At 40.1% G+C, this 26,837-nt stretch overlaps 1 protein-coding gene across 8 annotated transcripts in view; it reads right to left on the reverse strand.

Annotated features, from left to right (window-relative positions):
- The window catches only part of OTOGL (otogelin like), a 218,730-nt gene that overhangs the window by 99,901 nt on the left and 91,992 nt on the right, over positions 1-26,837 (reverse strand). For all 8 annotated transcript variants that reach the window (XM_013998114.2, XM_021092805.1, XM_021092804.1 and 5 more), the window contains 14 exons: positions 24,970-25,097; positions 24,501-24,607; positions 19,826-19,932; positions 19,487-19,612; positions 17,737-17,845; positions 16,644-16,690; positions 16,069-16,214; positions 15,193-15,316; positions 12,887-13,064; positions 10,346-10,470; positions 6,928-7,137; positions 4,554-4,719; positions 3,684-3,758; positions 1,042-1,094 (listed from right to left, as the gene is read on the reverse strand). In XM_013998114.2, coding sequence (XP_013853568.1) covers positions 1,042-1,094; positions 3,684-3,758; positions 4,554-4,719; positions 6,928-7,137; positions 10,346-10,470; positions 12,887-13,064; positions 15,193-15,316; positions 16,069-16,214; positions 16,644-16,690; positions 17,737-17,845; positions 19,487-19,612; positions 19,826-19,932; positions 24,501-24,607; positions 24,970-25,097 — 1,701 coding nt within the window. The remainder of the gene's footprint in view (positions 1-1,041; positions 1,095-3,683; positions 3,759-4,553; positions 4,720-6,927; positions 7,138-10,345; positions 10,471-12,886; positions 13,065-15,192; positions 15,317-16,068; positions 16,215-16,643; positions 16,691-17,736; positions 17,846-19,486; positions 19,613-19,825; positions 19,933-24,500; positions 24,608-24,969; positions 25,098-26,837) is intronic.

The raw sequence follows: 26,837 nt of genomic DNA on the forward strand, positions 1-26,837 counted from the left end.
TAAATAATGCCCCTTATCTGGGGGCAAAAGGCATCGTGGAGACTCCTCCATGATAAGTCTGGCACCGGGGATTCCTCTTCTCCAATTCTGAGCCACCCTGAACCAAATGCGGCAAAGGCAGAAGCTACTGACTATGCGTGGGGTCCATGAACACATGCTGTAAAGAAGCCCCAGCCAGCCTGAATCCTCATAAATTAAACCCAGTGCATAAAGCTCATTTATAAAATATATACTTAACTGTGCAAATAAATAACAAAGCAATAGCTCACAGTTCGTTTTATCAGCCTATACTTTTCCTGTCCGTTAAAATCAGCAAAAGGTAGTTTTGATTATTATTTGCCTAGAAATTCTCCACAGTGACCAAAAACGTGAGGTTCTTTTGTGTGGTGAAAATAAATAATAGAAAGGGCCCCCTAATTTATAGGATCTTCGGGACTGATGTGCAACTGTAAAATGGCATGCTCAGGAGAGATGGCAGCTGATGTCGCTTTACGAACTGAGGGTGTCACTCCTAGAGCTTTGCTGCTCGTAATGTAGCCCAGAAACCAGTGGTCCCAGCCTCTCTTCGGCCATTAATAGCAATGTCCCGGGCATCACTGCTGACCTACTGAGTCAGAATCAGCATTTTAAAAGATCCCCAGGTGATGGTGGGCACATTAGAACTGAGAAATGCTGGTCTGCAGTAGGGTTTCCCAAATGCTGTGGCACAGGTGAGTTCCACGAAGGGCCTGGATACAGGTCCCTAAAGCCTGGAGCAGCTGGGGTGGTGCAGGGCATATGGCATCAAAACAGCAGCCCTGGGCTGATTGGCTTTGCTCAGCAGCCTTACGTGTTCACCCAACACTGTCCTACAAATACTATAATTCTGAACACTAAAGACGTTAGGAAGCATCTGAGCACCATGTTGAGAAACATTCCCAAGGCTATTCTTCCCTGCACATTGGCGAGGAGGGCTTCGATGGATTAAAAATTTCTGCCCTAAGAGCAGAGGCAGTGCCAGAGCTACATTCTCTTTGAGGAAAACATCTATCTAGATCTTACCAGTAGAGGGCGTTGCTAATTCATCACATTTCACAGTCCCATTGGAACACTGGCTGGTGGAAGTAAACAAAGAGTTAATTCCTGAACCCAAACCTCGGTTGTTGTTGCTTCCTGTATTTCCAAAACAATGTAACATGCAATGTAACATGCAATAATGTTGCTTCCTGTATTTCCAAAACAATGTAACATGCAATAATAATAATAGGCTGATACGTATACAAATATGATTTTCTCCACAGAATTGGTTACAAATAAGTTACTGGTTTAGGTCCAATTTGAAGAGAGCCACTTTAGTTCAACACCTTTTTATCATAGACTCCCATGTGTACAACACTACAGTGGGCACGAGACATTCAAAGACCAAAATTCATAGACTTCGCTCAAGTGCCTATTACCTTCTAGGAGGAGATAAAGACACACAAATAAGTAATCACCCACTGTGATATGCATGCAACATGGAAATGTTTCAGAAAGGATGAGTTTGGGAGTGCTTTTTCCTCTGTAAGATCTAGAAGTAAAACACCAAAAATATGTAAAAATCTGTTGGCCAACTGTCCTCAGGACAAAGAAGATAAAGTCTGGACATTTTTGAAGAAGGGATGGAGGTTAAGATACAGATAAAGTAGGAAGGCTCTCACTCATCAGAGACAGTACAAAGCCACATAGGAGCAGGACAGCTTTCTCTGCAATAGAGGGTCACATGGGAGTGACAGGAGTTGCAGAGGGCAAAGGGTCAAAGGCCAAGCCCTACTAAGACTGAGTCACTAAAGTGAGTCACTAAAGACATTAACCAGAGAGTGATATGGTTGGTCTGAATTCTATAAAAGTTACACTGGCAGCAGCGTGAAGGATGCAGTGGAGTCACACTTTGCAACTTGAGTTCCAATGTCAGCACATACGGCGAAAACAAAAAAAAAAAAAAACAAACAAACAAACAAAAAAAAAAGGCAATGGGAATCTTGAAAATGCCTCAGAAGGATATCATGATAAAAAAAAACAAGTTCTCAATAAGCCCACCACGAACAGTATTTCCTCCGGCTCTGGACTGGATGGTGTTTTCTATATTTGAGCCCAGCGGAAGAAGCTGACTAACACAGAAGAGCCTTGTCACATGAAAAATATGCTTCTGTCTCATTCTAACACTAGGCTGACCCTCGGAAATGTGAGTCACTCGCGCTGTGTACGGCGGCGAGGAGCTAAGACCGTGAGGTCTCAGGTCACAGACTTAGGCCTTTCAGATCCTACTTCTTCGGGAACACAGGCGCTTTGATAGGGACGGCAAATAAAGTCACGATACTAAAGGAATTTTTTTTCTCAATGAGCTGGGGAGATTCACTTGTTTTTGCCAGGTTTACTCAAATAGATTAAATTATGGTAACTTCAAGAGAGAGACAACATCTTGATAGAATGGAAGGAGACAAGACTAAAGAAGGCCGGGTAGAAAGGCCCAGAGACGAGACGGGGAGGATATTTCTAAGGCAGCTGCTATGGAAAGGAGGGAACGGATTTCAACTGTAAGTAGAAAACAAAATCCACAGCCATTGGGGGTTTATTGGATCGGGGTGTTGAACAGGAGGAAGGCATCAAGGATGACTCCCAGACTTCTGGATTGGGAAACTGTGGCTCAGAGTACAGCCTACTACAGACAGATCCAAGACGGCCTTTGCATCTCGATGGAGCGGTGGAAGGAAGGAAGATAAAAATAAAAATGAATATAAATTGTGCCTAAGCCATATTCTGCCTCGAATATGAAATCAGGCACTGAGCAAACAGGCAATAGAGGAAGCGCTGTGGAGACAGGCTGGTCTGAGAATGAGTCCAGCTTTGTGACCAGGTTGCTACACTGCCTGTGCCTCATTTGCCTCACCTGTAAACTGGGGCTGCAGCAAGAGTACCTACATCTCAGCATCACAGGGATGAGTGGTTTAATAATAGACATAAAACACTTAGAGCAGTGCCGAGATTGCAGAAGGTTCGCAGCAATGGTTAGACATCACGTTGTCAGGATCACTGTTATGTTACTTGACCTATGTTTCCACCTGTGGGCATCTGTGCTGCAACTAACAGAGGGAGGTTAAGGTGAATACAGATGGATGAGGGCTGTTGCACAGACGGGCCTGCGTTTTTTCACAGGCTACAGCTCGAATGAGTGTTATCCTATGAGTGAGAGTTTTCTCCCCAGGACCATTGTGGGGAGGCAGTACTGTGACTCCAGAGTGGGACCTAGTTAATTCCATTTTGGAATTGCTTTTTCTGAGCCAGTGAATGAGCCATAAGACTCAATAACTTACAGTATTTGAACGCTCATCTCAGTTCGAACTCTTATCTGAGAACCAGACGGATCAAATCCTTCCATTTCGCTGCCTAACACTTCAACTCATAGCTCTTTTCCGTTGTTATGAACACAAGACGTAGGCATTCCACTTGCAATACACTACTTGTGCATTTGCATGTATGTAAAAGAGCTTACCCACATAAATGCTATATACATACATACATACGTACATGGTTTAAAAGTTTACGTTCAGATTATATTTTTCAAATAACAGAAGCCATATTTCAATTACGGTTTGGGTTAAGAAGTTATGAGTCTACGTTATTGGTCAGGAGCAATCACCATCTACCAAATAACCGAAATCTACCATAAGCCTGAGGGTGTTGGAATGAGCTCTCCAGGTTGGTAAACGCTGCCTCTGTAATGACACCGGCAGTGAGAGCTGTAAGAAAAAGAGATTAAATTAACAAAATAGGATGTAGTTAAAAACACACACACAACTCTGAAGTTCGAGCTTACGGTGCCATCTGTGCCAGCAATTTTAAGGCAAACTCCAACAAAGACATTATTCTTTGAGACTCGGCAATGCTGTTACGCAAACGGCAGGAGCCGCTTAAAGGTGACGTCTTGTGCAGATTCAGATTTGGTTTTCTAAAATTCAAACGCTGCGTTGTTTTAGTCACAATACAAACTATGTTGGTTTTGTCGCCAAAAAAGTCCCTGAAGGCACTTCAGAGAAACACAACCAATACAGCACTTCGCCTGAGGTAGGCGACAAGTCTTTATCTCCTGTGAGATTTGAGACATTTCTGAGTACGGAGAGATGCTACAATCCCACTCCTAAAATCTGCCACACGACAGAGAAACATAACATGCTATTATTTTTGATACGGCGCGTGCAGGTGGGAATAAACCTCAGGACTGACCATGAGATTCCTTAGCTCTTTCTGCAGCGATGTGTGAACATGTACAGGTAAACAATAAATAAACAACAGTGGAGACATTAAGAAAGAGAAAAGAAACAACTTACCAGCAGATCTTTGAATACATGCATGGTCATTTTATGGGAAAGTGACTATTTGACAATGGAGGAAATTTATATTTCCAATAAATGTGGCTGAATCAATCAGATTTTTTCAAAAAAAGAAAGAAATGCAGCAAGCATGAAAGGCCGCTTATCCTTTAAGAGAGAAAAGAGACAAAAGCTGGATGCTGTCGGCCCGTTTCTGTTACTTACATGGGCACACAAAAGCTAAGTGTGTCTTCATAGTATTTGCCTTCCGGACAGCTGCAGCCTTCAGCACAGTCCTCGGGACACTGCTCCAGAGAAGAGAGAGAGACGCAGGAGCGGCGGCAGAAGGAGGCGCAGTGATGGTACAGCATGCCCTTCTGGCACACCACCCCTGGGGATGAGGAAGCACCGATGAGAAAGATCTCCGCAGGGCACAGAGGCCTTCTGTGCTGGGTTATCAGTCTACAGCAGATATACATCACGAAAAAACAAAAAAAAATGTCTTGCAATAGACCTAGACTATTAGAGAATCCTATAACCCAAATAAACAAACAAGAGAACAATTCTTGGCCTCAAAAGAGGTGGAACAGAAGTGGAGAATTTCTCTGTGAAGTATTTCTGAGTGTGACATGCCACAACACTCTTAACTAGCCGGTGCCATAATTTAACAAAAAACATTTAAGGTATTTTACGCGTCTAAATAAACCTCCCGTCCTTACGTTTTAAATCTATTTGCCGCTGCCCTTGACACTGTCTTCTTTATGGCCTTACGGACTCCTAGGGAAACGCTTGGTCTTCTACGAATAAGACAAAGCTTGACTTTACTGATCCATACTCATAGGTCCTGTTTTTCGCCCTTTTAATCATGTTTATACTTTTTCTAAACCCTTCCAAGTTCTTTTTAAAACCAACAGAACAGATTCAGTAGGCAAACTGAAATCATCTAAAAACACGCTTGGGAGTTCCCGTCATGGTGCAGTGGTTGGCGAATCCGACTAGGAACCATGAGGTTGCAGGTTTGGTCCCTGCCTTTGCTCAGTGGGTTAACCATCCGGCGTTGCCGTGAGCTGTGGTGTGGGTCGCAGACGGGGCTCGGATCCCGCGTTGCTGTGGCTCTGGCGCAGGCCCGCGGATGCAGCTCCGATTCCACCCCTAGCCTGGGAACCTCCATGTGCCGCAGGAGCGGCCCAAGAAATAGCAAAAAAGACAAACAAAAAACAAAAAAACAAAAAACACACGCTTGTACCAATACCTCAAAAATGCCAGATAAACATAATTTAAACTGTGTTAAACATGGAATTGACCTTGTGGGAAGTAAAAGGGGGTGAAGGGCCACCTCCCCAGGTGCCAGAAGTAAAGAGGGAAATAAAATCCAGAACTTTAAGGAGTAAGGTAAGGTGAGTCCCAGTAATCTTAGACTTTATATTTAACTCTTGCGGGAATGGACAATGAAAGCTGGTCCTTCACAAGGCAAGGAACCAGGAGAGCCTTAACTCGGACCTGCAAAAATATCTCCATCCTCAGCTGAAAAGATGGACTACAGCAGGGGTCAGCCAACTTTTTTTGGACAGAAATAAGTGGTGGATCGTTTCAACTCTGCAAGCCACACCATTTCTGTCCCAACCACTCAACCGTGCCCTTGTAGCTCAAAAGCAGTTATAGACAATACGCAAATATATGGGCAGTCAACTTTATTCACAAAAACACAGGAAGGCCAAGCACGTAATTTGCCAAGTCCTGGACTAGAAGAAATCTGCTTATAGCACAGGGAGATGCCAAGGAAGTTTATCTAACTCTGGGGTCTCTGATAAAATAAAGTATCCTCTGAGGAAACAAATTCCAGATTTACATCCTGCACATGTTTGGTGTATGAATTTACATTACTTTTGTCCTAGAAAGCCCAAGATGAGAAATTATCGTCAAATCTGGCCAGTAATTACTTCACTCCGGGGATTAAGGAAAGAGTTTTGTGAAACCTCTGAGGAATGAAGAGGTGGAGAGAACGATGCTCCTGAAACCAGGTTACGAAAGCTTCTAATTGGTGGGGTGAGCAGCCTTAACAACGATGAGCCCATAAAAGAAATTACAGAACAATAAGGACAGGAAACGATCTGCCATGCATGAGAGCAACAGACAGCACAATCAGGAGGATTCAAGCCCTAAGACGTCTTGAGAAATTCGATAATAACTGAGAAATTGAGGTAATAATTGCCTGTTGTGTAATTTACCTGTTTCACTACAAATCACCTGTGTCACAATGGAAGACGCTTTCCCATACTTTTCAATACTTAGATATGATATTTCTATAAGAATTTTCTCAGGTTTTTCAAATTATTTCTGCTGCACGTTTCAAACTATAAGACTGACACTCTAACTTTACTTATCGTAAAGAAAGTCAAAATCTATTCGTCTTATCCAACAGAGCTCCAGTTTTAAGAAAGTAGTTCATCTTTTTTCATGTTCGCACATGATAACACTACTTCAAATAACTGGAGCAATATTGACTTTTCATTACAAAATAAAAGCAGCAGTTACAAACGCAAGCATCTCTGGAGCGTTATCGGATCACCTTTAGCAGGGCCAGTGCCATCATACTCACCACAGAATGAAACCTGAGCTCTGAAGTTGATGGGCACACCACGTTGGCCACAGAGGTAGGCATAGTGGGCAAGGGCATTGCACAGGCAGGGGCTCCCACACTTGCATGCATCATGGCGGCACAGCTGGTAGTAGAGCCCGGGGCTAATGTAGATGTGGCAAGGAGCAAAGAGCTCTTGGTGGATGGCATCGCAGTGCGCCGCATAGCCAACTGGCGGACAGAGAAGCCCATCAGCATTCACTCACTCGTCTAGCCCTCATCCCTAAGCATCAAAGTCCAGCATCATTCAAGCATCCTGCTTTCCTAGAAATATGTGTTGAATATGACTTCCAATAAAAGCCAATATTTCCAATATTTACACTTGGGGGGGGTGTTTTTACTGATGGTAATATTGCTGACACCACTTAAGCCATATTTAATATTCTCTAAGAAAAATACTGTGTCGTAGCTGAATAGTTTGAGGAATAGAAGGGTTAATTGATAGAAGTGGCTTCGATTACCCCACTGCCTGAAGATCGTCTTAGGAAATCATCCCAAATCTGCTAAAAAGAATCGATGAGGATTAGCAGAGTCATCTCCGGACATCCACACACAAGAAAACTAGGGTCAGATGGCGGACGTTGTGGCAGCTCCTTGGAATACATAATTATCCAGAAAGGAGTGGGTACGGCCTCACTGCGGTGGAATCTCAGGTGAATGGTAATGAGGCAGATATCGCACAGTCAGTGGACACAGTCTCTGCACAAGGCACAGCGCGGTGTCTGGTAAACATAAGGAGCTCAATGATGTTTGATAAACGAATGTATGAATGCATAAACAAATGCATAATGAAGAGAAATTGGGAATGGAACATATGCTAAAGGCTATGAAATGTAACTACCAAGCCATTTAGGGAGATCTGTATAATCACTTCCTGAAATTTGTTGACTTTCCCACTGAGAATGACTGATCAGGTATAATAATTCTTTATGGGAGTAAACACATTTAACAAAACAATCTAGATTTCACCTTTCTGAAAAATCCTAGTCCTATGATTTCTTGGTGCAATAAACCTCAGTTACACAGATTTCCTTACAGCTAAAATTAATCTTCGGGTGGTCATTGTCTTTAAAACACAAGATGAGACACTAGAGATCCGAATTTTTCACTATTCGGGTAGGGATTATACTAAACTTATTTTGTTGAGTATTTTAAATACATGTATTATTGGAAACACATGGTAATTACCTTAGTATTACATTTTTGCATTGTTAGGCACACGTATATGAAAACAAATGACTTGGACTATATAACAGCATAATCATTACAAATGTATTTCTCATTTCCAGGATCTCCAAGCAGGGGCTTTTATTGTGTACCCTCAGGACTTGTACATCAAACACACACTCCGAATAACACGAAGTCAAAAGTGACTTAGAAAATCCTTGTTTAAAAATATCCTTCAAAATCTACATTAGAGTTCATTTATATCTATTTACTTTCCTTTCTTTGGGGATCTTTTTGAATGTACCTATTTGAATTTTTTTAAAAAATAATTTGTGGCAAAGGTGAAGAAGAATAATATCGAAAATATATGTCATAGAAGACATGAGACACGGGGCCAAAGTGATCAAAACATGGCATAAGAATCAAGGAGGTCATGAAGAAATGACCAAAGGGAAACAGAATTTATCTTTGTTTTTTTCGTCTTTTGTCTTTTTAGGGCTGCACCCTGGGCACATGGAGGTTCCCAGGCTAGGGGTCAAATTGCAGCTGCAGCCAGCCTACACAGCCACAGCAACACACGATCTGAGCTGCGTTTGCAACCTACTCCACAGCTCATGGCAATGGCAGATCCTTAACCCACTGAGCAAGACCAGGGATTGAACTGGTGTCTTCATAGATACTAGTCAGGTTCGTTAACCACTAAGTCACAATGGGAACTCCCAGAATTTATCAACTGGACTCTTTCCAACATATACATGTTATTAAAAACATAAAAAATAAGCTTACTGGAATATCAAGGAAGGAAATGAGAAAATTAGAAAAAACTTGAGCAAGAAGAATGGAAACTGAAGACTAGAGTTATGAGTAAAAGGTGAGGACAGAATGGGGCAGGGACTGTTCAATGGGAGTGAGGTGAAAAGCACTGAGTCATGGAGACCAAGACTCTAGCCTAGTCGTCTTACTACAGAGAAGAGGAACGACAACGAGGTTAGCAATCTTCTTCAGGTTTAGAAGCGGACTTGGATAAAAAGCCAACACAAGGTGTTCCCATTGTGGCTCAGTGGGTTAAGGACCTGAGGTTGTCTCTGTGAAAATGGGGGTTTGATCCCTGACTTCAGTGGGTTAAGGGTCCAGTGCTGCAGTGAGCTGCAGCGTAGGTCACAGATGCATCTCAGATCTGGTGTTGCTGTGATGGTGGCATAGGCCGCAGCTGTGGCTCCAATTCGACCCCTAGCCCAGGAACTTCCACAGGCTGCAAGTGTGGCTATTTTTAAAAAATCAAAAAAAGACAGCACTAAAAGCAAGATTGTCTCATGTTTTTTCCAGGGAAAGTAAACCAAAACCATAAGCTGGTGATAATGACATAGAACAATCAATGGCATCCCTCCAAGCAATCATTACAAAATCCAAAACCTCTAGGAACTGCTCATGGGTACTCAATCAATGTTAACAACGAATTTTAAAAACTACATAAAACAGTAAACTAGCCAATATAATTAAAGGGACTAAATTATAAAAAATCTATTTAAGCATGCACATTCATTTTTTCACAAAGTGATTTTATTTAAAAATACAGTATGTGTTCTTTTATTGAGCAGTAAAATAGCCTTTCACCTGGCCTGCTGTGGCTTTAGTTAAAAAAAATACAGCTGAAAATTGTTGGATTGTGAGCTGTGCTGTCACTACAAATCGGAACGCTAGAGCATGACCATCTCAAATTGTTGCACACTGGATGGCTCGAAGCTTCTATAGATCCCTGGCTTCCTGCTTACAAAACTGTAACATGTTCTGCGCGTAGGAACTCGTCATGTCACAGTAATAAACAGGACAACTCACACATGCCAACACACTACGGTTGGATATCCCAAGCCTATTAACAGTGTTACTGGAATACCTTCAAAGATTTTTCTTTAGCATTTAAGGAATCTGAAATATCTAAAATGCTAGCTCACATTGCAGGAAAACTGAGGGGTTTCTGAGCAATCTAAAATAAGCAAATTAATGAATGCAGACCTGTCAACAAAAGTCATTTTCTGGAGTTCTTTTTCAAAATAACCTAGATTACATAGGGGCATATGCATTAAACAAAAATACATAAGGAATTACATTAACTTTCTCATAATGAAGGAAATTAGAAAGTAAAACCACTAACCTTACAAGATAATAATAACACACAGAACTTTTCCCCAAGTTTCCGTGCAGAAGGACTTACTGTTTTGTTGGTTAATGTTGCAGGGGTCTACCACAGGAACATGGACAGGTGCAAAACAAGTGGAGGAGACTCTCCAGGCATTGGCGTGAAGTTGCGGGGTACCTTCTATCATGCCTGCTGGAGAACTAGAAAGCAAAGATAACACTCTTAGTCTCCCATTGATTCCATTCTTTTCAGTCTTCCAATATGGAAAGAAGAGAATGTTATTTTTTTAATTTACAAAGGAATCCTAAAGCTTGAAATATTTTACTATATTTTAAAATATACACTGTATTGGCTGCCCATTATTAAGACTTTGAAGTGAGTGTCAAATTGTAGACACACGTGGTTTTATGCAATTACCATTTCAGATGGGGGTGAAGTAAACACCACTCTCCCCATTTTGGAGACTCATCACAGTGACGGAGGCAGGAGAAAAAAAGGGAGCCCCACAAGCCACTCCACACCGCCCCTACCTTGAATCCACCTTTCCCCCTTTCCTTCCTTTTCCTATTCCTCAAGATGAAACCATTCTAGGACTGTAACGAATTATAAAAAACACCTAATCAAAAATGCCACTTTATTATGAAGAGAACACGAAGACTCCAAGAAATTGCAGAACTTGCACCAGCTCTTCGCCCCCCTTCCCTCTCCTTCCCGCTTCACCCCCACAAAGCACAATAAAACAGGTCAAGGTGATGGATGGACTCGGGATTCCCAGGAGGAGCTGATTCAGAGCTTGGCTCTCTTATTTCATTTAGTTCACTCAAAACAATAAACAAAAACCACAGGAACCAAAATATAGAACCACTTATTTACCGCATTTCATTGCATAACATAGCCTTTCAGCTCACCACAGTTAACTTAGTAAAACAAGGCGCACAAAATAAATTTTCAAGTAACTAATATTTGCCATTCCACTATGTTTGCAGATTCATATTAAATTTTGTGATGCAAAGAATTTTAACTGCTTATGCTAGAAAGCTAAACAATCTTTGAAAGATATCTCTGACTTTAAAACATTCTCTTGCACTGTTATCAGGCCTCAATGTTTATACGTGAAGGAGACGAGGGCCTTAGAAAGAGGAATACACATCTGTCATTTGTCAAACATTGCCTACTAACCCATTCCAACAAACAGGGGAGAGAAAGAAGGCTTAATGCCTTCTCTGAGCATCTTAACCAGTCACTTAACGTGACGAAGAATATCAATACTCTGACCTTGTAATAAGTGAAACAAACAAACAAAAAACCTAAATGACCAAAAGACAAAGTAATCACACAAGAGACAAGATTAAAGAAATTCTCTTTCGAAATTAAACATTTTAAATGCCCTTTCGTCTTGTCCATTCAAAGTCTCCTCTTGGTGCTGCATCGAAAGTCCTACCTCCTTTCAGTTCAACCGTCTGCTGCGTGTGAGGCTCTATACTAGTTCTTAAGAAAGTAAAGATTAAGGACATGGTATTTATTCTAAAAGTCCTTGCAGTTTTAAGTGGAAACCGGACAGATAAATGACAGATTGTCACAGGTAACAGAGTCAAAATTAACTTTGGTGGCATAGTAACTCACTTTTCGAAGCAAAGAGTGGCCAAGCTGGTTTGGAAAATGGTAGGAGTTCATACGGAAGGTTAAGAAGGGGAAAGAACTGCAGGCAGGAAGAATAAGCCTTTTTTTAATGGCATTTGGAGAATGGCTTCTCCATGCCTCCTCAGCCCACACTCGCCGACTCAAAATTCAGCCGTGCTTCTATCCATGACCCCACAGCTCAACACTTAGCTTTCGGAATTTAACTCAACATTTTTATACATATTGCTGATTAATAACTTGCCTAAAACCAAGTCTTTCTTAAAGACAGTTGTGCCCTCCCAATCGGCAACACAAGCGCCTTGAGGATGGGAACCACATCTTATTGCTATAATTACCCCACAGCGCTTAGCACCGGCAACAGGTGCACAGAAAATTTACACTTAATTATACACTCTGTCTTTTTACATGTAGGTGAAAGTGCTCCGTCAATACAAGGGGTATAAATGCATTTTACTGCTTTTTCTCCTAATGAAACACCAACTGTAACAACATTCAATTAACTCAGGTGCTACAAGTGTTGCTTTAGAGATAGTATTCATACCAGATGACAGCAATATTTTAAAAGTATGATTTACTATCATTCATACCAAATGATATCAAGAGTTTTTAATGCAGTGACTTTTCTTAAAATAAAACATTGTTAAGCTTGATAGATGCCAGAGAGAGAATAACGGAAAGTTACTCTGTGGGTAGCCCTCAGCCTCACACCCTAAAATCAAAGTCCACCTCCACTGTATTTGAGCCAAGTGACTTTGAGGTATTCATTTGTTACTCTGGGGCTTCAGTTCGTTAGTTATCTATAAAACAGAAATACTAGCCAGGGGATTGCCACAAAATTTAAATATGATGATTCATGTAGAGCGCCTGGAACAATGATAACTAAGCTATTATTAAATAAACATTTTTAATGCAAGAATTTATACCCTCTAAATTACCAGTCATTAAATCATGTTCGTCTACAGAGATTATACTTACAGAAAATCATCCCTTATGTTCCCATTAAAAGTGCCACACAGACCTAAGGTTCTTCTTTTCCACGCACTAGTGAGTTGAATATAAATTCTTTCCCCATCTACAGCAAAGAGAATCTTTAAACCAAACGTGGTTTTTAGAAGAATAAATAATGATGACAGAGTTTGAATTTCAACGATTCCTGCAGGAAAAGAATATACACAAATCAGCTTTGAGATTCACAGGCAATGTTCTGAAATGCTAGTGAACAACACCGGGATTTTTCTTCTAAGAGACTTTTCCTCAGTTCCCGCCTCCGTGCTCCAGGGCCAGTTTTTGAACCTTGGGCCTGCTTTCTTTTCTTCCACTTCCCTTCTGTCCTCCTTTCTGGGTCTCTAGCAGATTTTTTTTTATTTGTGTTAGTTTTTAACTTTCTTATTATTTCTATTACTCAATGAATTTATTACATTTATAGTTGTACTTTAGCAGATATTTGTAATAGACTGTCAGAACCACATGTAATTTTAGTTGGCAAGCATCTCGCAGGGTGGACAGTCCTTAGACATTTGAAATTGGATCTCTTTTCCTTAACGTGTGTGTATGTGTGTGTGTGTGTGTGTGTGTGTGTGTGTGTGTGTGTGTGTGTGTGTGTGTGTACTTCCCCCAAATTGGTCATGATTCAATAAGGAAGCAGCACTTTTTCAAAATTTCCCCATTCCCTTGAGAGAGTCAACAGAAAGGGGAGCGTAGCATAAATAAGTACCATCTTAGGAGACATCGTACAGAAGAGAAACTTGTATTCAAGACTCCACTTGACCTTCGTCACCAGAAGAGTTGCTCCTGTATCCCTCCCACAACGTCTGCCGATCAATCTTGTCGCCAAACCCGGAAATCGGAGAGTCTTTCTTCGATCCATCACTGCACTCCCTTGTTGCCCTCCCCCAACAAACCCCAATCCAACCCATCACCAAGCTGACAACATTTTTTTTTGAAATAAAATTTCCATCTATTTCTTCTTTCCGCCCCTGCTGTCACTGCCTGGATCAGTTCCTCCTCATTCCTGTGTGCCCTGCTCTGCTAACATTCTAACCAGTCTCGTGTCTCCTGCCTAACATGTCTCAAAGCCGTTCCTGTGCTGTTGTTACAGTAGTCTATCAAGAAAATAAAAAAAGACAAGGTCCGTCTTCCCATTAAAACTCATTGCTTACTTGGCTGACACATGAGATTGTCATCATCGCACACAAACACGGCCAAGTAGTAATAATTACACGTTCAATTTCATACCAAGTTCAATCAATATCCTTGTCATGACACTGACTGTAAGCATGTAATTTATAATACAAGTCAAGACATTTATGGAAGCGAAGGAGACTGTCATTAGTAAACATACTGGAACACAGGCATGAACAGGTCCTCCCAGGAAAACCACAAAGTGCTATGCCCGGTCTACACAGCCTTCACCATGGGATTAAGAGATCCAGACGACTGTGTATAAAATAGATAAGCAACAAGGACATACTGCACGGCACAGGGGAAAAAAGCCATTGTTTTCTAGTATCTTTAAATGGACTATAATCTGTAAAAGCACTGAATCACTATGTTGTACACCTGAAACTAACTAATATTGTAAGTCAACTATACCTCAATTTAAAAAAATAAAAAGGTCTTCCCCCTTCTCATCCCCATCTCTTTCCCTATTTTCATCTCTGCATATTCTGCACGTACCCCCTTCACGGTGCAGCAATGCCAACTAGTTAGAGCTCCCCCTAAACATACTACTCCGTTGTCCTTGTTATGCCTGGAACACTCTCCCCGTCTCCTTCATCCTGGCAGTTCCTCGGCTGTAAATGCTCAAGGAGCTACGCCTTCCTTCAGAAACCTCTCCTGACCATTTCACTAGGGCGGGTGAGCTGCGCCTAATCATTTAGCCCCCAGAGTCCCAACGTGTATCTTTGAGTTCATCATATTTTTAAAGTTGTATTGATTTACAATGTTGTGATAATTTCTGCACAACAAAGTTTTACACACACACGCATCATTCTTTTTCAGATGCTTTTCCCATACACATTATCACAGAATATTCGGTAGAGCTCCCTGCGTTGGCCAATTTGGCTGTTTGCCTGCATCCCTCTTCTTCCAAATTCTAGGCCACCTGAGATAAACACGGGTCTCATAAACACAGTGGTCTCCGCTAAACCTGTCCGAGGACCTGGCAGCACACAGGCCCTCGTGACTGTCAGCTTGGTCAGCCAGCGGGAGAGACGGCATGAGGTTGCGTTGTTGTTGCTGTTACCACGTAGGATAAACACACCATTAGCCTTGCTTCTTACCATTCAGATGGAAGCCTTGCTTAGGGCTGGTGAGGATTTGTCCTCCCCGGCTAAGGGTCACTTGTTTGTTAAAATCATCCTCCAGAATGAGTGTTATAGACTGAAGGCAGACCAAACCAAGGTTCTGCATAAAAATCAAACTATCAATTAAAGGGAAGAGAGGGAGAGACTGAAGATCTAAAATAAATATTCCAGAATGATGTGAAACTTGCTAAATTCTGACAAAAACCCTTAAGTTAGCAGTTTTGACGGTAATAAAAAACTTACCGTCTATTGGGCAGTCATGCATGAAATGTCCCAAAAAACTATATATACAAATACCATTATTAAGAAAGAAAATGCAATGAGTATGTAGTTTTTAATATGACATATTTGTTGTCATTTTTTTTTTTTGCTTTTTTTTTTAGGGCAGCTCCTATAGCATATGGAGGTTCCCAGGCCAGGGGTCAAATCAGAGCTATAGCTGCCAGCCTGCGCCACAGCCACAGCAACGCCAGATCCAAGCCACATCTACAACCTACACCACAGCTCACAGCAACACCAGATCCTTAATCCACTGACCGAGGCCGGGGCTTGAACCTGAATCCTCATGGATGCTAGTCAGGTTCGTTAACCACAAAGCCACAACGGGAACTCCCTGTCGTCATATTTTAATTAATATCTCTGAAATCAGGATGCATGATATAATTAATAGTACAACATAAATTAATCAACATGTTTTCCTTCTTTGGTATATAGAATAATGATGAATCTTAACAACCACTGGTGTCTTATTTTTGAAGAAAATAACTATACCATTTCTATCATCATTCTTAACCTAGATAAGTTAGTTAAAAAAAAGCAAATATTCCTCTGATTGTACTGAAATGTTCTTACCTGCTCACAGTGAGCTTTCTGTAAAGTAATCGTGAATTTGTCTTTTCCAGTTCCTTTTACAAGGATGTACTGGCACATTCCGATGAATGAATAATGCCGACCATCAAAAGTAGTAAAATGAGAATCGCCCACAACAGAGCATTGAACTACCCCAAAAAAAGAAGAAAGAAAAAAAAAAAAAAAGGAGGAGAACAAGGAAGAAATTATGTTTTTTCTTTAAAAGGTAGGAGGTTAACGTAGGGTAAATATTCATGCATCAAAGAGAATAACAAAAGTGTTTAAAATGTATTAGTTTGACAAACCCACTAAATTATCTTATTCAATTTAAAATTTATTAAATGATAGCTGTTTCACATATTTTTTTATTTCTTAAGATCCATACTATTTTAATAAATTTTTACCAAAGTTGTCTGCTCAGGGCTATCATAAACCCAGTTTTTCACTTATCCTCTCTCTGAATTTATAGATCTTTATATCTCTTATTCTGAGACGACCTTATAAAATTCAGTGCTGACTTCCTTCTCGATTTCAAGAAAATCAAGACATTTTCTTTAAAATCATTTTAAAAGATTTACCTGGGCAGTCATGCTCAGTGCAGTTCCAAACTCCACCAACACAGACACTAAATTAAATGATAAAAATATTGATTTAAATGTATAGTAAATTGTATTAATGTTGGCAATAACATATTGGTTAATGTACCAAAATGTATCATGTTTTTTTAGGTTCAGAATGATCTGACTTGAAAAATATTTCTCCAAAATTCAATTAACTAATAAATTTGGACTAATAAGCAGATAAATTATTATTTATTCCATGCCATACTTAAAAATCAATAAAGATGATACAAAGGGAGTACAGATTAGTCAAGAACAAAAATATTACACAGAGAATTTGCGTTTCTGTCCTCTCCGTGCTTGAACCAAAAAAGATCACACATAATATTTCCCTGTATCACTAGAGAAATATATATATACAGAATTAAGATTAATAAGTTAATTCATCTACTAAAAATTTTAAAAGGTGGCCTTGAGGGTCATCAGACATTAAAGAGAGAAAAGACGTCCCCTTTGTAAGATAAATTCCGCCTTCCATCATCAAACTGATACGAATTTTGGAGGACAGAGGCACTCTCTGAAAGGCGGGAATTCAAATCATTGTCAAGAACAGGTTTAGTTTTCAACTGCATTTCAGTTACACACACTGACACCAAAGGGAAAAGAGCTCTTTTTAGAATACCCTGGAGGGATTAATTTTTGGCCATAATAATCTTAGTGAGCTAATTTAAGAAGAATTTCTGAAAGTCTTTCATCATGGCTAAAAATTGGTGATACAGACAGTTACTTTTTAAAGGACTGAATAAAGAAGGCCGAGAGAACCGTCAAGTTCTAAAGAGTATGTACCAAGTAGCAATGACCAATAGCAAGAGAATTCAATAGTTCATCACATGGATATAAGATTTGATAGGGTTTCCAAGGGAGATGAGAAGAATTACATCATAATAGAAAATATAAATGGTCCCTCCACCACTCTGTCCCTCTCCAGACCTTAAATAAAATTAAGGCTATGTCTTGAAGTTTTTAGAACAAACATAAGTAATAAGTATATTTCTTTACACATATGCCATCGTAAAGTTGTGAAATAACTGGCTGTACACTGATCACATACCATTCAGTACATTCTTGTTCAATTTTTGAACCAACTGAATAAGCCAATCCATGAAAATTACACGGGCAATTTTCCAAGGAGATGCATGTCCCATTTTCCATTACGAGGCCTATTTAAGAAAAGTACATATCAAATTCTCAAAGGAAATAATAAAGATTATATTCCTTGAATACAATAATTCAACCAGTTTTTGTTATTGAACACTTGCTTACACTAGGTGCCGGAAACACAAATTTCTTTACTTTCAAGGCGGGAACCAATCGCCTGGCCCTGTCTCAGTCGGTAGCTACCTTCTAAGGGTCTATTTCAATGGTTTTCTACTTCCTCATAACTTGTCATCAAAAATTCAAGATTCACAGTACAGAAGTAGGGCAACGAATGTCTCTTTGCTTTTGAGGGAAGATGACAGAAGGGAAAGTATAATCTGTATTTAGCTCAAAAGTGAAATTTTACACTATTTTCACACAGATAATAAAGAGCCAGGCAGTGCTATTCAAAGGGCTAGTACAGTAGAGCTGCATTTGTGGCTTCTCTCTAATGAGTAAAGGTGGTTGAACAAGTGACAGTTACTGGGCACTACTATTTGATTTTTTCAGAGCAAGACTTTCTAGATGAAGGAAGCACTGACTTATATTTTGGTATGTGGGTTCATAGTCAGTGTACACTCCTCATCTCATCATTGGCTGGTAACGAACAGTTCAGGCCTGGCACGGATCCAAAATATTTTGACTAGTACTGCCAGAACAATGGACTGAGGTCAACGGATCTGCTTCCAAGTAGTCCTCACTCCATTAAGTACATGACTGGAAGAAAATCACTTAAGATCTCTGAGATTCTGTTTCTTTAATCTGTAGAAATAAAAGGGTTTGAGTAAACCCTCAGTGTTCTTATACGCGGTAATCAGAATAGCAGATTCAAATCCCACCTCTATCACTTGCTATGTTAATTTTTTTTTTTTTTTTGGTCTTTTTAGGGCCACACCAGCAGCATGTGGAGGTTCCCAGGCTAGGGGTTGAATCAGAGCTGTAGCCATTGGCCTACACTACAGCTACAGCAACGCCAGATCCAAGCCGTGTCTGCAACCTACACCACAGCTCATGGCAACACTGGATCCTTAACCCAATGAGCGAGGCCAGGGATCGAACCTGCATCCTCACGGATGCTAGTCAGATTCACTTCTGCTGAGCCACGACGGGAAGTCCTGATATGTTAATTCTAATTTCAAATATCAAAACTACTACAGGACTAAAATCTAGGACTGCCAAAATGCGAATGCTTCTTTTTTCCTAAATTTGATTTCATCTTTAAAAACGAAAAAATATAAATAATTAAATATCTTTGAATATTTAAGAGAACAAAGGATCTGCCATAGGTAACTTCAAAACTCTAACTTCCAGGTTTAACAAAGGAATAGCCTTTTACTTTTCTTTTTCAGCCACACCCACGGCACATGACCTGTGCCACAGCTACAGCAACATTGGATCTTTAACCCGCTGTGCCGGCCAGAGGTGGCACCCATGCACCCACAGCTGCAGCAGTGTTGGATCATGAACCCACTGTGCCACAGCAGAATGCCAGAAACAAGGCTTTTTATTAAAGAAAAGCCGCCATTCCTCCAAGATCAAATCCTGCAACGGAAGAAAATCGCAAGAGCCCCAACGTCCTAAGAGAAGACATTAACCCGTGACTCTCAGATTACAGGTCCTAGCTTCTACGAGTGCAGACATGGTTTCTTTCATGAAGCACTTACCATCTGGGCAGTAACATCCATCAAGACAGCGGAGATTGCTCCCAAGACACTGTTTCTCGAATGTGCAGGTTGGTGGGCAACAACTGATGCAGTCCCGGTGGACAAAGCTATCATCACACTTATCAACTAAAACGGGTGGAGAGGAGAGCTGTAAGTCAGCTTTATTCATTCTCTCTCGAAAAGATTACAGGGTTTTGAAAGCATGCAGGTTGACCAATATTACTGTATCAACAACACGTCCTTGCAATTCACTACTTTTGAGTACTAGGGTAAGTTTTGAGTACTAGAATAAGCCTAAAATCAACAGAAGCACACAAGGCTTGGGAAATAAGAACGTACTGCATGCGGGAAAGTCATCTCGCCAGTCCTGAATAGGGTAGCCAGCATGGGAACAGGCTCTGGCATACTCGGTGGCTGCTCGGCAATAGGTGTCATCATCATGAGTTCTGGAGAGGAAAAAACACATCCAGAATCGCACAGGAAGTATTGACAGAAACCACACCGCTGAGCTCCTGATCCCAAGAAACGCAGAGTGTGTGGGGGATATTCCAATAGTACCTGACATCCGCTTATACGTAACACGTTATATACATAATACATCACGTACGATGATGAAAAAACCACATCACCATGGGATCCCAGCTTTTAAGCCTAGGTAAATCGTTTTCATCTAAGTCTTTCAGTAACTTGGCCACTTTTCTTTGTCTTTTGTCTTTTTTGTTGTTGTTTTTGTTGTTGTTGTTGTTGCTATTTCTTGGGCCGCTCCCGCGGCATATAGAGGTTCCCAGGCTAGGGGTTGAATCGGAGCTATAGCCACCGGCCTACACCAGAGCCACAGCAACGCGGGATCCGAGCCTCGTCTGCAACCTACACCGCAGCTCACGGCAACGCCGGATGGTTAACCCACGGAGCAAGGGCAGGGACCGAACCCGCAACCTCATGGTTCCTAGTCGGATTCGTTAACCACTGCGCCACGACGGGAACTCCACCACTTTTCTTTGGATGCAAGGGGAATACCGACACTGAAAAAGATTTCTATTTTAATTACGACATTCTTCCCAGAATCCTTGTATACATTTTTTTTTTTTTTTGGTTCCACCTAAAGCATCCCAAGCCTCTCAGAATTTAATAAATCCTAGTAGAGCAGATAAAGTTCTATCACAACAAAAACATCCAATACGAAAATTATTTCCAAGATACCACACTCTTGATGGCCGACACACTGGAATAAAACCAACAGTAATCATCTGCAGCACTTGTGAAAGATTAGATCACATTTAATTTAAGATGTAGAAGAAGATTCTTAATTCAAGATTAAATTACCAAAGCTAGTTACGTTTATTGCCAAGACTGAATAATCTCTAAGTATTTTCTTATCATCACCCTAGAAACTCCTCCAAACAAATACAAAAGCTCTGCCAATTCTCAAAGCGGATTAACAAGGCATATACAAAATAAACAGGGTTTATACGGTAGTAGCCTTGTTATTCAACCCAACTGAAAATCAAAATTAAATAGTTAAATATCTCACAAGATAATGACCTTAAGAATGTTGTATTTTGTGAACCTTGGCTTTTTCAGTGTCTCTATGGTAAAAGCCGCTTGTCTCAAATCGCACTTATCCTGAGCTACTGTAATTGGAGTCATGCGGCTTATCTAGTTCAATTAACGGAGCTTTAAAAGCAAATAAGGACTGAGTGTATGACCCTCAGAAGCTCAGAAAATATTCTAAACCTCCAAGAAGTCTCTGAGAAATATGGTAAGCTAAACTTGTTTAATTCCTACAAAATCATAAATTTATGATTACTTTACATATGTGCATTGTTTCCTACAACTAATGGAGGCTTTGAAAATTAACAAAGTAACTGAATATTGGTTTTCCAACCCAATGTAACTATTATTCAAATAGTTACCATTTATTAATAAAATCTGCATTGTCTATGCTACTCTAGGAACATTCTAGGGACATTGCATATGGCATTGTATGAAAACACAACAATCAGGCAAGAAGGAAATTATCATCCCAGTTTACCGAGGGGGGAAATGAGCTTATTTTTCCACTTTGTGTTAACTTTAATAAGGAAATCGAGCATTAAATAATGGTTGTTTTAAATCAGTTGACTTGGGTGTGGCAAAATGAAAAGCATCTCTTTGCTGCTAGGTTTCGCATTCTTAAAAGCAGAAACAGGAGGACATCAGTTCAAGGACGATTACTCCATCTTCCTTCAAATTCTAACCTAGATGTCACCTCCTCTATGGAGCCTCGGTAGGCCCTCCCTGATAAAATGAGCAGTTCTCTCCTTCACATTCAAGGCACTGTGCATAGAAAGCATGCGTCCTTGCAAACTACTAGGTATAAAATGAGATACAAATGTAATGTACAACACACAAGACAGAGCCAATATTTCCTAGTAACTTTAAATGGAGTATAATCTATAAAAATAATGAACCACCATGTCATACACCTGAAACTAGCATAACTTTAAAAATCAACATATACTTCAATTAAGTAAATATGGTATAAACAAATAAATATATTATGATAGTATAAAAACATATTATTATAATCCAAGCAGGAAATTAATCTGTGTTCAGTGAATTCACAAGTCTATTCTCATGATATAGGATCCTGGAGATACAGTCCTTTAATATACAAAGTGAAGAGAATCTACTTTAGGGGAAAGAATGCCAGTATGTGTCATCCCAGGTGAAATATTGGAGGGCAAGTCTGGTACCTTCTCGCTCCCCTTGTCAGCCCACTTAATTATAATGCCTTTTCTTTAGTATTACAGGACTGCTCTGCCTGGACTCTTCACCTCAAACACACATCTTTAGTTGTCAGCTGATCTCAACTAGTAAAAACATTCTGCTATTTTCATTCACCCTAAAGAAAGCAATGAGGCCTCAAAATTCAAAGCCTAAATACATCAAAATTTTGAAAGACTTCTTAATGACAAAATTTCAGAGAAAGTGAGCGCAGCAGGCTATTTTTCTGTGCCCAGGTCCTTCTTCTTTTTGTATTAGAACCCACAAGTTTTTGCTGGGAGTACGACTGCCCAGCCAGAGACATTTCCCAGCTGTCCTTGCTTCAGCTATGCCTATGTTTCTAACCTCTAGACAAAGTATTTAAAGTGAGAATGTGCCTGAAACTTACAGGCCACTTCCTTAAAGAGGCTGCCAGCCCTCTATTTTCTTTTCTCCCTTCCTAAGAGCTAAACTCTGGACATGGCAGTTGTGATCTAGTCTTGGCCGTGCCATTGAGAATAATGCCATGGGCCTCGGGGGATGAAACGGCAATCACGTCACTGAGCCAACGGAAAACTCATGGAGCAGACATGTGCTGCAAACCCAGGACCACTTGCCAGCCTGGACTTTACATGAGAGAAACATAAGCATTCAGTTTAATTGAAACCGCTGATACTTTGGCATCTGAAGCATCCAAACAACAGGGCAACTAATAAAGAGAGAATGGCTTCCACATATCTGCCAAGTGATCCTTCACCCCAGCCTACTAGAGAAATGGGCGCTAAGGATGATAACGATAAGACAAATGAAAAGACTACTGGAGAACAGGCCAAGAAAGAGTCACCATGGAATAGGAACAACTTTTAATCCATATATAAAGCTAAATAAGGACAATGGACTATCTACAGAGATTCCCAAAAAAGAGACTGGGTGACGGAACAGAAATACAACAAAATAACGCTTAAATGAAAAATAAAATCAGTTAGAGTACAGACATTGTAAGACATAGACTCAGTCAGTATTCCATGTTTTAGGCAGAGGGAGTACGCTTTCAAAGCTCCTACTGCAGTCCAAAAATTCCTGAAATTCAGGGACTATACATGCAAGTAAAGGCATAATTGCACCCCTACTGACATTAGCAGGAATCCCAAACAAGCTCATTTTAATATCTGGAAAATATTATTACATTTGTGTGTGTATAATACTCTTAATTTAATCAAAGCAGAGTAATCATCAATAACTTCATTTCAAGCTTTCCTCTTTCTTTTCACCTTTGATAAACTTAAATCTCTTAACAAGCTACCCAAGATACCAATCCAGGGGTTTTACTCAAACAAAAATTAGCCTGGTCTTGTACAACAATATTCTTACATATCATTTAATTTCTTGGGATACTTAAAATATGCAAACATGCTCAAATGTCTTAAGATGTTCTTGAACATTCAAGATAATCACATCTACCTGGTAAATGTTTGAAAAAATATTAATAGAAAGAGCTTCACGTCAACAACAGGTAATTGATAATAAGTTGTACAACTGATGAATACATATTATGATCTCACTGGATTTGTCTCCTGGGTATCTACCCTAATCTACAGGTTCTTAACCAGCAAAATGAATGCGGAGTCTGCGACCTTGGGTGAGAAAAGTACTATAGTTTATTTTCACTAATCTCCCGCTAATATTTAGCATTTCTTTCATTTATACACATAGACAACATACCACGATGTTCCTAGCAGAACCTGTGACTCTGTGATGTAAATAATTCATATCTAATTTTTTCATTATTTTCATTTCCAATTATCACTGTTGTAGATATCTCAAAATATTGTTCATGTTCATTACTATGTCAAGCTACAGTAGTTATTAGACCGGAAGTGCATATTAAAAAGGACACAGATCAGAAATTCATTTGTTCTATGATTCTGGTAACTCTATTTCAACACAGTTTACTTTGTAATTATATATGCTTTATTCTGTGCATTTCAAAACATTATTTTCGAAAGTGTGTATAGACATCTCTAGATTCCCAAAAGCAATCAGGGGCACAAAAAATGTAAAAGAAGTGCTGTATTCTATCTGTGTTTAAATCACACACTCAGACGGTACCTATTATCCATGGAGCTTTTAAGAGCAGTTAGCACAGTTTATGTTTCATATTTCCCATTACATTTTGTGAACTGCTAACATGGTTAAGTTATATAAGTGGTGTTTGCTCTTCTTGTTGGAGAAAGAAACTTTTATTGCAAATACTAATCGCTTCACTTACTTGCACAGATCGTTAACACAGCTGGCAATATATAAATATGGATCAATGTATTCATGGCAGCTCAAAAAAGGGAACTGCAACAGTATCTGACACTTGAAGAAGATTGCCTGTGCAGAAAGAGACAGCAGTTACTAGAACACACTGGATGATACACGTGCATTTTCACTTCTCTGATGTGTTTGCAAGACTCTCTGTTCTTACCAGGAAAGAGAAAGTAATTTATCCTCATAAATTTTAAACAACTGTTTTTTTTTTCACCTACATATTTTCATGAGTACTACTTTTATGAAACTCCTTACCTTTACCACTTCTGAAAGAATCCTGAAGTTATTCCTGCTGCAGTTACATTTCCTGAATTCAATAGTGCGTAATTACGTAGTGTGTGCACTAAAACTGCTTCGTGTCACATATACAAACACAATGTATGTGTGCAACATCCAACATGCCCCATCGTTCACAGCACACTTACCTCGAACGCAGGTATTCCACTGGAGCACGGATTTGGAAAATCTGAGGGTGTGGGTATACATTTGGTGTCATCTGCAGTTTGCACCAACCAACTGTTTGCAAACATAGCAATGTCTTCTGTGTAGTCCTCTATTTCACAAACACACACGCACAAAAAATATGTGTAATAGGATCAGTTTCTAAAAACACACAGTTCATCAACAAAAACTTCCGAGTCAAAAAGTTAAGCTCCATAATTTTATAATTACCAAGGATATTAAACTATAATATTGCTTTGAAATAATAAAAATAAATTGGACAAAGTGTCAATACCAAATAAAAGTTAAAACCATTGGCAGAAAGAGCAACTTCGCTGAAGCAACGTGGGGAAGAGTTGAAAGTAAACGGTACAACACACACCCCAGCAGAACACTAACTGGCCTGCAGCTGGTGCTCTAGAGAGAAGGAAAAATACACGTAAAACTAAGAACCACAAGTCAAAGTGTGGTACGAAAATTTTCAGACAGCTCTTTACTGTTTGAGCTCAGTCAGCACCCCACTAAAATTATACTTCTGCTTTGGGGTTACACAACATGAAAAAAGTCTTAAGCCCGTGTGGAGATTACAGGAAAGTCTCCTAGACAGTTAAAGACTGGAAAAGATACCCAGAGAAGAGGGGACTAAGAAGTAAACCCCTTTCGTCCAAACATGATGAGAGTTCCTAATTATGCTCAGAACACATTGAGACTCCTGACACCAGAGTTCCCACCGTGGCGCAACGGAAGCAAATCCGACTAGGAACCACGAGGTTTCGGGTTCGATCCCTGGCCTCTCTCTCAGTGGGTTAAGGATCCAGCGTTGCCGTGGGCTGTGGTGTAGGTCGTAGATGCGGCTCGGCTTCTCCCCAGTCTTCCCTCTGCTCTCTCCCTGCGTGTGGGCGTCTGTTTAATATCACCTCCTCAGAGAAGCCTTCCAGACCGTCAAATGCACCCTGTTCTCTCCCTCTGGGTCTCCCTTTTCCACCTTTTCCTATGGCTACCGTCACTCACAAAAAGTGTATTTTAGCATGTCCCTTTATGTCTTTTGCCTTCCACTGCATGAAGGGATAGAGCTCGTGTAAGCTGGCCTAATGCTGGATCCCTAATTCAGTATCTGGTAGCGAATAAGTGCTCCAAATACCTTGGCTAGGTAAGGGAAAGAACAAATACAAGGGAGTTGGCCATACTCATTACATAAATTACTGGAATCCTAGAGCTTTCAAATTTGTCTGGTCCACTCTATGATCTCTGCTGTTGTTGGAAATGTCACACGCTAAACCCCCAAGCATGGGTCTGGTCTAACATAGTGATTTTAAAAAGGAAAAACTGAGGTCCCTTTCAAGTAAACTTATACTTCATTTCAAAGCATCATCATTTTTTTAAAGGCTTGCAGAATCCAAAACATTTCCTAAAGGCCCATTTATTTCCATATTTATGCACAGATTTTAATATAACTAAACAACCTGAGCATTCCCTTCGAGTTTACTTTAATTCCAGCTTCTAATCATATATTTAGCTATTTTCACCGTATTGCTTTAGTAGGAGAGTCACAAGTGGTAGTTACTATGAGGCTTTAAATCTACGTCAGTTGATGGCCTGAGAGCCTGCAAAACTAAAATTAAACTGTTTCCTATAAAATATGATACAAGTAGAATAATTTATTGTCCACACTGGGACACTTTTGAGAGTGACAGAGAGGCAGTATTAATAATTATGCTGGAAAAGACAAGAGTAAATCAGGGTTTCTATGCTGATGCATAGCAGGCTATAGACAAGAACTATGGAAACAGAATTTCAACTAGACAACAAATTCTAATCTTTCTATATCCATGGAAATTCTGAAGAGGCTCAT

This window comes from Sus scrofa, chromosome 5 (genome assembly GCF_000003025.6).
Source record: "Sus scrofa isolate TJ Tabasco breed Duroc chromosome 5, Sscrofa11.1, whole genome shotgun sequence".
In the NCBI taxonomy this organism is placed as follows: domain Eukaryota; kingdom Metazoa; phylum Chordata; class Mammalia; order Artiodactyla; family Suidae; genus Sus; species Sus scrofa.